The 12383-nt window shown below is 37.8% G+C and overlaps 1 protein-coding gene across 1 annotated transcript in view; it reads right to left on the reverse strand.

Annotated features, from left to right (window-relative positions):
- The window catches only part of LOC130833956 (tyrosine-protein phosphatase non-receptor type substrate 1-like), a 31631-nt gene extending 23937 nt beyond the window's left edge, over window positions 1-7694 (reverse strand). Inside the window, 1 exon segment of the mRNA XM_057704075.1 lies at window positions 7622-7694. Within this exon segment, the coding sequence (XP_057560058.1) occupies window positions 7622-7694 (73 nt within the window).
- Window positions 7695-12383: the final 4689 nt, after the last annotated feature.

Here is a 12383-nt window from a genome sequence, read left to right on the forward strand (position 1 = left end):
ACATAGATGTATTCTTGATATATTTGTGGGAGGAGATGAGCTACACATCCTACTACACCATAATCTTGATTACTCCTCCAATATTGTGGGCTAGATTCTGTCTACCACAACACATCTGCCCTGACAGTTACAGAAGTCAGTTGCCATATCAAAAAAACTCTGTATGTTTCATTGCAACACAGGATGAATAAGAAGACAACTTATTGGAATCTGAAGAAGGGCTATTCAAGCAGCCCATTGGTCAAACATTACATAAAATTAAACTAGATCAATGACAAAAGAGAAATAAAATATTCACAGGTACATAGAAACCAAACAACATTCTCTTTAAAAATCAACATGCAAAGAAGAAATCATTAGGGGAATTACGGAATGCCTGGAGACAAATGAAAACATAAACATGTAATACCAATATGTTTGAGATACACAAAAGAAGCCCTAAAGGGAAATTTATGGCTGGTAATGCAGACATTTAAGAAAAAGATCACACATCAGTAACTTTATACCATAAGAAACTAGAGAAAGAAGAGCAAAGTAAACACCAAACTGAAAACTAGCAAAAAACAAAAAGGAAATAATCAACATTAGTGAAGAAAAAGGTAAAATCCGAATGGAAAAACAAAAGAGAAAATCAACAAAACCAAGAATGATTCTTCAAAGAGAGTCACACAATTCACAAAACTTTAGCTGGATTGATGAAGAAAAAAAAGAGAGAGAGAGAAAACTCAAATAATTAAAGTCAGAAATAAAAGAACATACTAACAATTTTACTTAATAAAAGGGATTATAAAAGAGCACTACAAATGTTTAAACACCAAAAGAGTGAATAACCTAGACAAAATGGACAAATTCCTAGAAATACAAAACACCACGGCTGAATTATGAAGAAACAGAAAATCATAGCAGACCTATAATTAGCAATGAGATTCAATCAATAATCAAAAACCTCGTAACAAAGAAAGGTCAAGTAGCATGTGTCTTCCCTGGTGAATCTTTCAAACTTTTAAAGAGGACTAACATTATTCCTCCCCAAACTTTCCCAAAAAATTGAAGAGGAAGAAAGACTTCTTAACTTTTTCAGAGTCCTATTAAAATTCATTCTTAGCATTATTCTGATATCAAAGCGAGACAAAGGCATAACAAGAAAACACAGACCAATATCTTTTAGAAATATTGATACAACAATCATCAACAAATGTTATCAAGTCTAATTCAATAGAATACTTAAAGAATTATGCACCATGAACAACTAGGATTTATTGCAAAAATGGTTCAATGTATGCAAATCAAACAATACATTTTAACATTTTAATAGAATAAAGAGAAAAAAACAGACCATCTCAACTGATGCAGAACAAGCATTTAACAAAAGTCAACATTTTCCATAATAAAAACAGCCAATATACTAGGAGTAGATGGAAAACTGCCCAAAAAATGAAGTCATATATGAAAAGCCCACTGTGAAAAGCCTAGTTGATGATGAAATTCTGAAAGCTTTTCCCCTAAGATCAGGAACAGGACAAGGATGTCCATTTTTGCCACTTCTAGTCAACACAATACTGGAAATTGCAACAAAAGCAGTTTCCCAGGAAAAATATAGAAAATACATTGAAATCAGAAAGGAAAAAGTAAAACTATCTTTTTTGTATGTGACATGATTTTTATGAAGCAATTTCAAAAATTCCAACATTAAGAAGTTTCAGAGCTAATAAAAAAATTCAGCAAATTTTTGAAGTATAAGCTCAACACACAAAAACAAGTTGCTTTTCTATACAGTAGTGACAATCAATCCAAAAAGCAAGTTAAGCTAGCAATTTCATTTTTAATAGCTACAAAGCTATAAAATACTTAGGAGTAAATTTCTCCATGGAAATGAAAGCCGTGTGCATCAAAAAAGTACAAAACATTGGTGAAAGAAATTAAACAAGGCATAAATAAGTGAAAAACAAAATCCTATTATGGATTCTGAGACTTAATATTGTTAAAATGTCAATTGACCTAAAGAAACTACAGCAATCAATACAATCCCTATTCAAATCCCAAAGATTTTTTTTTCAGAAATAGAATACTCCATTCTAAATTCATATGAAATCGCAAGGAACCTCAAATCAGCAAACAATCTTGAAAAAGAAGCCCATAGCTTGTGGACTCACATTTCCAGATTGAAAACCTTAATACAAAGCTACAATAATCAAAATAGTGTGGTACTGACATTAGGAAAGATATATAGACCAATGGAAACAAATAGAGAGCCTAGAAATAAACCCTCACATATATAGTCAAGTGATTTTTAATAAGGGGCCAAGACCATTCAATGGGCAAAGCACAGTCTTTTCAATACACGAACGGGGAGAAACTTGATATTCACATGGGGAAGAATAAAGTTGGATCGTTACCTGAAAACTGTATACTAAAATGAACTCAACATAATCAAAAACCTAAATGTAAGAGCTACAGCTGCAAAATTCTGAGAAAAAGCCACAGGTGAAACAATTCATGACATTGAATTTCACAATAATTTCTTGGATATGACACCAAAAGCAACAAAGGAAAAAATATAGAAATTGGACCTCATCGAGATTAAAACTTTCCTGCATCAGAGGATACTATCAAGAGATGAAAAGATAATTCACTGAATAGGAAAAAATATTTGCAACGCATATATCTCATAAGGGATTTCTATCCAGAATATTTCAAGAAGTCCTACTCTTCAGCAACGAAATAACAAGCAACTCAATTTAAAAATGAATGAAAGAACAGACAGTTCTCCAAAGAAGATATACAGATGGTCAATAAGCTTGTGAAATGATGCTCAACATCACTAATAATTGGGGAAATGCAAACTAAAATCACAATGAGATACCCCTACATATTGTGTAGGATAGCTTTTACCAAAAACAAAACAAAACAAAAAGATTGAAAACTTGAAAATAAGGGTGGGCAAAGACGTTGAGAAATTGAAACCCTTGTGCATTGTTAATAGGAGTACAAAAATGGTGGAGTCTCTCTGGAAACACCAGTATTTATTTTTTTAAGTTTTTTTTAACTCTGTTTTTATGTTAACCATAGAATAGAATTTACCATATGATCCAATAATTCCACTCTTCGTTGTATACCCCAAATAATTAAAAGCAGAAATTCAAGCATACAGTTAGTCAGCAATGTTCATAGCACCATTATTCACAATACCAAAAGGTAATGCAAACAACTGAAAAATTCATCAACAAATGGATAGATGAAAATGTGGGGTGTGTGTGTGTGTGTGTGTGTGTGTGTAAGAGGGAATACGTCTCAGCCATAAAAGAAAATTAAATTTTGCCATTTACAGCAACACAGATAGACTTGGAAGATATTGTGCTAAGTTAAATAAGTCAGACAAACACAAATACTGTATGATATCACTTACATGTGGAATCTAAAGAATACAACAAACTAGTTAATATAACAAAAAAGAAACCAACTCAAAGATGTAGAGCACAAGCTAGTGGTTACCAGCAGGGAGAGGGAAGGTGGGGAGGGCCATATAGGGGTAGAGGTTTAAGAGGTACAAAACATTATGTGTAAATAAAGCTACAAGGATATATAATATAACACCAGGAATATAGCCAATATTTTACAATAAGTATAAATGGAGTATAACCTTTAAAAATTGTGGATCACTATATTGTACAACTTTAACTTATGCAATAGTGTTAAGCATGTATATTTCAATAAAAATGCATAGTATAAACAACCCAAAATTCCATCAATATATATAGATGAATGGATAAACAAAATGTGATATAGATAGATAGATAGATCATAGATAGATGATAAATATATAAAGAGATAGATAGATAAAGTATAAAGTATATTTCAATAAAAAATAAAGTATATTTCACCCCTAAAAAGCAATGATATTCTGACACCTTCTACAGCATAGATGAACGTTAAAAATATACTCACAGAAATAAGCCAGATACAAAAGGAAAATAGGTGATTCCACTTATATGAAGATCATAGAATATGTACATATTCTATGAAGCACATAGAATAGGCAAATTCACAGAGAAAAAGTAGAATACAGTTTACCAGTGGCGGCAGGCAAGGAGAAATGGGGAGTTATAGTTTAATGGATAGAGAGTTTCTGCTATAGATATTGAAAAAGTTCTGGAAATGTACACTGGTGATGCCTTCACAACGTGGTGAAGGTACTTAGTGCCACTTTGTATCCTTCAAAAAAGTTAAAATGGTAAATTTTGTGTTATGTATATTTTACCACAATAAAAAAGTGTGAACCTAAACAAGGTGACTGCCCCATGTAGAGCCTTTGAATTGCACTAAAGGGCTCAAGGAAACTAAAATGTGTGGTTCTCAACGTTGATACACTGGAGAAACCTATAGGTGAATGGGGAGAAAGAACCATGGGGACAAACAATAAAAGCAAGGAAACAATACACTCCAAAATCATGTTTTGAAAACAATTGTGGGTGGTTGACTACATTTGGACAATGAGTTATGAGTTGAGGAGACATAAGTCACCACTGGGCCAATTATTTAACTACAGGTGCAAGTTTTCCAGCTTGAATTCACTGTCTAGCTGACTACTCAGTTTCTCCCAGTTACAGAGAAATACGAATACATTCCTTCTTTTTTGAAATGTCCTATTAAATTGCATGGATATAAACCAGAGGAACATTCTGTTGTCGCACCACAAACAAAACCTGTGCTCTTTCTTCTTAGGGAGAAATTGTGTGGTTCACCTTTGCAGAGTGTGAACTAGTAAACTCACCCACTAAGCACTATTTCTAACCAACCATGCCACCTAGGGAGGGTGCATGCTATTACAGGGCAGGTGCCTGTGATGTGCCAAAAACATCAGATGATTTGGGTTTTTAAGTCTGGAGAAGATTGAGGTTGGGGAGTTGAACTGCTAAGACGAAAATGGGAAGAAATATGAAAGAATGTTAGAGAGGAGGAGGCAGGAGAGGAGGGATCAGGGGGTTGAGACGACCCAGGGGACAGCAAAAACCCTGCCATCTGTGTGTCTACAATTCTCCTATTACTTCTCTGGTCCAGGCCTTTCTTCTGAACTCTCTGGACTTGTATATCCAATAATCCACTCATCACGTTCTTTAAATAGAAATAAATATCTCACCGTTAACACATCTAAAATGAAACTGAATTTCCCCCACACCCTCTATATCTCACCTGAGCCACATTTCTTCTTCCAGATGCTCAGGTCTCAAAACCTTGGAGCCTTTCTCTCCCACCCCAAATCCTACCCATCAGGAAATCCTGTTGCTTCCTCTTCAGTGTGCATTCAGAATCTGAACACTCTCTCTTATCTGTACTAGCTACTTCTCAGGTGCAAGCCACTTTTACTTTATTGCGTGAATGCAATGACCTCAAATGCTCTCGTTGCCTCTGTCTGTGTCCTCTTTAGCCTATTGTAGTATTCAACCAAATTCTAGAATAAATTAAAACTCATGTCACTTCTCTCTTCAAAACTTTGCAATGGCAATGATTTTACTCAGACAAAAGCCGAAATCCTTCAACATAGGAGGATGATTCTACTCTTAGGACCTCTGCACATGCTGTTTCATGACAGGAAGGGTCCTCCCCCAGATAACCACATGGCTCACTCTAGAATCGTCTTTCAATTTTGGCTCACATTTCCCCTTCTCAGGGATACCCACCCAAGACTACCAGGTTTAAAATGTATCCCATCCTACAGATTCTCCCAATTCTCTTATCCAGCTTATCTCTCTTCTTTTTTTTTTAACACTTATCACATTATAATATACTAGACTATTTACCTAATTGTAAGTGTATTGTTTATTGCCAGTTCTTCCACTGAGATAAATAACCATGAGGGCAACTACTTTGACTTTTATTCACCAGTGCACCCCATGTTCCTATAACCGTTCCTGGCACATAGTACATATCCAAAAAATATATGTATGATGCGTAAATTGCCCAGTGTGACATCTCCCTGAGACACTGAATTCTATTTTTAGTGGGTAATCTCTATGAAAATTATGTCAGAAACTGAGTTCCCCAAGGAGATGACTTGGTGGAAAACAAAAAGGAACTTGCTCATATGCAAGGAGCAGAATAGTGCAGAGAAGAAAACCACAAACCCTCTTCCCCCAACCCCACCTTTCTACACACCCATTGGTAGAAGCTGCAGAAATCTCATGGGTTGAAACAGGACCACAGTACCAACAAGAGCAATGTTAAAATCATGAACTCTAGTATAAGTTTGCTTGAGTTCAAGTCATACCTCTACCATTTACCATTGAGTGACCTTGAACTTCTCCTTGTTCAATTTTCTTTTCTGTAAGGTAGGGGTGACCAAGAGTATGTAGCTTGGATATAATGATCACATGAGCTAACAGCTATGGGCATTTCCAACAATGTCTGGCATGTGACTGTTCAAGAAAATGAACAGTTATTACTCATTAGATTTCTTGAGGCCTAAAGGCTGCAACTAGCATTTGATGATATAGATATAGATACTGGTAGATATGGGTATAATATAGGGACAGATATAGACATACATATGGATATGGGTACATAGGTCATATATAAACAAGAGTCTCTGTGTCTTTTATCCCCTCATTTTCTCCTCATTCTTATCAGCATGGAAGAGGGGACTCTAAGAAAGCAATGCACAAAATTCTACTCATTTACCAAGAGAGATGTTTTCTTGTCTTAAGAGTTTGCGTGAGGGTAAGGGGTAGATTCATAGAGAAGTAGAAAAGGAAGGATATTGCTGAAAGACAGCAAAAGTTAATAATCTGTTTGTTTCATCTCATGTACACTGAAAAATGATTAAGGGCAGCAATAAGGAAGACTTTTTGAAATCCCATGTGTCTGGGAACACTTCCTCATCCCCACTCATACACATACATACACAGAGACACACATAAATACATGCATCCACAGACATGTATTAAAGTGTAGCCTAGCATGCTAGTGTACAGGTTGTTTTGAGGATCTAATGAAATTATAACACATGTTAAATGCTCAGTGAAAAAAAAATTAGCTCATAGAAGCCATCCAACCCATCACTGACAAAAGTTTGGGAGAACACACAGCAGGATTTGAACTCTGCTGTTCTCTGAGTGGCATAATGGGTGAGGATGCTTCTCAATATTTTCTGATTTTTCTGCCATCAGCCTCCTCTGAGAAGCTGAGCAGTACAACATGGTTAAAAGAATCAGCCCTGGAGCTGTATGGCCTGGATTGCAATCCAGTGCTCCACTGCCTTAGATAGGTGGCATTGGGCAAGTTACTCTCTATGCCTCAGTTTCCCAAACTTCAAGTTGAGGATAATGGTCATAACTATCACACTGGGATGTTGTGAGGAGCAGACAAGATAATACACACAAATCTGTCATTGTTGGTGTTTGAAACATCATCTGTTTCAATTCCTCTGGTAAAAAGCTGTGGACAAGGGACCCACAGAGAAAATGGTCATGTACCTAATTTCATGCTCTCAGATAGTGCCCAGTCCTTGGCATTCTGTGGCTGCCCTGGATGTAACACTCATGCTTACGAGGAGATCCTAAAAGTGCAGGGGCAGGGGAGGGTCCAGTGGTCAGGGAGAGGGGATTCTACCCCAAGGAATGCTCACCTGTCAGTCTCAGCAGTAGAGTCAGCAGCAAGCAAGGAGGAGGAGGGTGGGACCTGGAGGCAGGGATGTGCATTGTGAAGGCCAGAGGAGCCTGCTCTGTCCAAGTGTGTGTCCTGGGGAGAATACAGGCTTCTGTGCTCTGTGGAAAGGAGAGAAGCCCCACCTCCCACAATGTAAGAGGAAGTGTCTATGATGGGGTGAAATGGCTCTGAGTAAACTGCTTCTAGATTCTTACAGTTCCTGCTTCTAGATGGTGAAAGAGAAATCAGGCAGAGGACATGGCTACAAGATGAGGAGTTACTTACCTTATGTTTTCACAGATTGGGCAGGCCTCCCCACCTAAGGCCCCTGATTTCTCCAATGGGCCCCTGACCCCATTCATGGTGATCTCCCCGCTGGAATCCCAGCCAAACTCACAGATTCCCAAGAAAGATCTGTGGTTGTGGGCTGTGTCCCAAAGTCCCAAACCCAGTACCCAAGGATGTGGCAGTCTTGTGGTCTCATTCCCACCTACCTCAAGCAAGAGCTACTCAGGTAGAAAAAGGAGGAGGGTTCGCCAGGGCCTCTCAACTGTGGGATGGAACACGATCTGACTTCCTATTCCAACCCTTTATTGATATAACTGCTAAAACTTAGCCCAAAAGCACAGTGCAATGTGGACCTCAGAACTTGTATGGCCTGCATCAAAAAAAAAAAAAAAAGAAAGAAAGAAAGAAAGAAAGTAAGTAAGAATCATTTCCTACTTCTTTCAGGAGGGGAAATGGGTTATAGGACCCAGAAATTACACTGTGTGACATTTATCTCAGAGAATTGAAAACTATGTCCACACAAAACCGGTGCATGAATGTTATAGCAGATTTCTTTTTAAAGCAAAACATAACTGGTAAAAATTAAAATATCTAACAATACGTGAACAGCTTAACAAACTGCGGTGTATCCATACCAGGAAATACTACTCAGCAACTCAAAGGCATGAGCTATACATGTGTGCAACAATTGAAAGTCTCTTGAAGGCATTATGTTGAGTAAAGAAAGCCAATCTCAAAATATCAATTGCACTGATATAACATTCTCAGAATTATGTATAGAGAGAAAACAGAATGGCCTTTGCCAGAGGTTTAGTTTGGTGGGGCTGTGTGTTACTTTATTTTTTTTTCTCCCCGCCCCACCCTCCCTCAAGTCCCCCCCACCCTCCCTGTGTGTCACTTTAAAGGGCTAGCACATGGGAGACTTTGTGGTCATGGAATATGTTGCATCCTGATCATGGTGGTGGTTACACAAACATGCACACAGGAGGATCAACATAAACCAAAACTCAGAATGTTATAAACTCAGCTATAAATAACAATCTCATAGTCACAATAACATAGACACTGTCTATTATGGTATCCAAAATTGTAGTTATTTTAGGGTGAAGAGGCTATACACAGACACACATGTGTCTGTGTGTCATGAGGTCAGGTGTAACAAAACATTACATACACATCTTCCATAGTGGGATATCAATTAAAAATGCCAAAGATTGAGAAAACAGGAAGTTTCTATAGAAGCATGCTATATGACATTTGGCATTAAAGCCTAAAATGGTCAGTTAAAAGATTTGAAAGTTGTTTCCTCACACAGGTGGAAAATAGCCGCAGGTTAGAGAGACTCCAGTTTCCACATGCAGAACTTGTAGAACTATTTGATTAATATATCATTAGGATACGAATCTTTCAGAAAGATGAAACTAATTTGGATGATTGGGTTAATGTTAACAGAGTTACACACACAAAAACATGCCTTGCCTATTAGCAATGGTAAGAGTTATGTAAGCTTGCTGGATAAAGCATTGATGACCTACGTCAATTACAGTTAGTAGTCAAAACTACGGAAGGCAGAAATTATAAATTTTAAAGATTCCATAAACTAGAAATTATTAGAGATAACTGTAAGTAAAGATGCATAAGACCATTAGGGGAAAAAACAGTTGTAAAATTGTGAATTTAAAATTACTTTAAAAACTAAATAAATAGAGGTATATCATATCCATAAATGAGAAAACTCAACATTGGAAAAGCTTTCAATTTTCCCAAAGTAATATATAAATTCAATGCAATCAAATAATAATTTGAAAATGGTTTTTCATGAAACTTGAAAGATTGACTCTGAAATGAAATTGGAGATGGATACTGAGGGGAAGAAAAAGAGATTTCATACAAATGACAAGAAAGTGGGGGTATCAATACTCATATCAGACAAAATAGACTTTAAAGCAAAGGCTATAACAAAAGACAAAGGCATTATATAATGATAAAGCAATCAATACAAGAAGAGGATATTAAACATAATGACATGTATGCACTTAAGACAAGAGTACCTAAAAATATAAAGCAAATATAAACAGAGGGAGAAGTTGGCAATAATACAACAATAGTAGGGGACTTTAACACCCTCCTTGCATCAATGTACAGATTATCCAGAGAGAAAACCGATAAGGAAAGAGTGATCTTAAATGACACAGTAGACTAGTTGGAATTAATAGATAAACACACAAAAGCAGCAGCATACACACCTTTTCAAGTACACATGGAACTTTCTCAAGTTTGGATCACATGCTAGCCCACAAATCAAGTCACAACAAATTTAAGAGAATAGAAATTAGATCAAAGATAGGATCAAGATGGTGGAGTAGGAGGATGTGCACTCATTCCCTCTTGCGAGAGCACCGGAATCACAACTAACTGCTGAACAATCATCAACAGAAAGACACTGGAACTCACCAAAAAAGTTACCCCACATCCAGAGACAAAGGAGAAGCCACAATGAGACAGTAGGAGGGGCGCAATCATGTTAAAATCAAATCCCATAAATACTGGGTGGGTGACTCACAAACTGGAGAACAGTTATACTGCAGAAGTCCACCCACTAAAGTGAGGGTTCTGAGCCCCACATCAAGCTTCCCAACCTGGGAGTCCAACAACAGGAGGAGGAATCCCCAGAGAATCAGACTTTGAAAGCCAGCAGGATTTGATTGCAGGACCTCCACAGGACTGGGGGAAACAGAGACTCCACTCTTGGAGGGCACACAAAAAAGTGTGCTCACAAGGACACAGGGGGAAGGAGCAGTGACCCCATAGGAGACTGAACTGGACCTACCTTCTGGTGTTGGAGGATTGCCTGTAGAGGTGGGGGGCAGCTGTGGCTCACTGAGGAGACAGGGGCACTGGCAGCAGGGGTTCTGGGAAGTGCTCATTGGCATGAGCCCTCCCAGAGTCCACCATTAGCCCCACCAAAGAGCCTGTAAGCTCCAGTGCTAGGTAGCCTCAGGCCAAACAACCAACAAGGTGGGAACACAGCCCCACCCATTGGCAGACAGGCAGATTAAAGTTTTACTGAGCTCTGCCCATCCAGCCCTACCCACCATCAGTCCCTCCCATCAGAAAGCACCCACGAGCCTCCTAGACAGCTTCCTCTACAAGAGGGCAGACAGCAGTATCAAGCAGTATCAGCAGTATTTCCTCTTGTGGAACTGAAAACCACAGCCACAGAAAGATAGAGAAAATGAAAAAGCAGAGGACTTTGTACCAGATGAAGGGACAGGATAAAACCCCAGAAAAACAACTAAATGAAGAGGAGATAGGCACCCTTCCAGAAAAAGAATTCAGAACAATGATGGTGAAGGTGATCCAGGACTTTGAAAAAGGACTGAATGCAAAGATCAAAAAGTTTACCAAAGACCTAGAAGAATTAAAGAGCAAATAAACAGAGATATGCAACACAATAACTGAAATGAAAAATACACTAGAAGGAACCAATAGCAGATTAACTGAGGCAGAAGAGCGAATAAGTGACCTGGAAGACAAAATGGTGATAATCACTGATGCAGAAAAGAATAAAGAAAAAAGAATGAAAAGAACTGAAGACAGCCTGAGAGACCTCTGGGACAATGTTAAATGCACCAACATTCGCATTATAGGGGTCCCAGAAGGAGAAGAGAGAGAGAAAGGACCCAAGAAAATATTGGAAGAGATTATAGTTGAAAACTTCCCTAACTTGGGAAAGGAAAGAGGTACCCAAGTCCAGGAAGCACAGAGAGTCCCAGGCAGCATAAACCCAAGGAGAAACATGCCAAGACATATAGCAGTCAAATGGACAGAAATTAAAGACATGAGAAAAGTTATTAAAAACAACAAGAGAAAAATGACAAATAACATACAAGGGATCTCCCATCAGGTTAACAGCTGATTTCTCAGCAGAAACTCTGCAAGCCAGAAGGGAATGGCATGATATATTTAAAATGATGAAAGGGAAGAACCTACAACCAAGAACACTCTACTCAGCAAGGATCTCATTCAGATTCAATGGAGAAATCAAAAGCTTTACAGACAAGCAACAGCTAAGAGAATTCAGCACCACCAAACCAGCCCTACCACAAATGCTAAAGGAACTTCTCTAAGCGGGAAAAATAAGAGATGAAAAGGATCTACAAAAACAAAAACAAAACAATTGAGAAAATGGTAATAGGAACATACATATCAATAACTACCTTGAATGTAAGTGGACTAAATGTACCAACCAAAAGACACAGACTGGCTGAATGGATACAAAAACAAGACCCATATATATGCTGTCTCCAAGAGACCCACTTCAGACCTAGGGACACATACAGACTGAAAGTGAGGAGATGGAAAAAGATATTCCATGCAAATGAAAATCAAAAGAAAGCTGGAGTAGCAATACTCATATCAGATAAAATAGACTTTAACAGAAAAAATGTTAC

Source organism: Hippopotamus amphibius, chromosome 12 (assembly GCF_030028045.1).
Source record: "Hippopotamus amphibius kiboko isolate mHipAmp2 chromosome 12, mHipAmp2.hap2, whole genome shotgun sequence".
NCBI lineage: Eukaryota > Metazoa > Chordata > Mammalia > Artiodactyla > Hippopotamidae > Hippopotamus > Hippopotamus amphibius.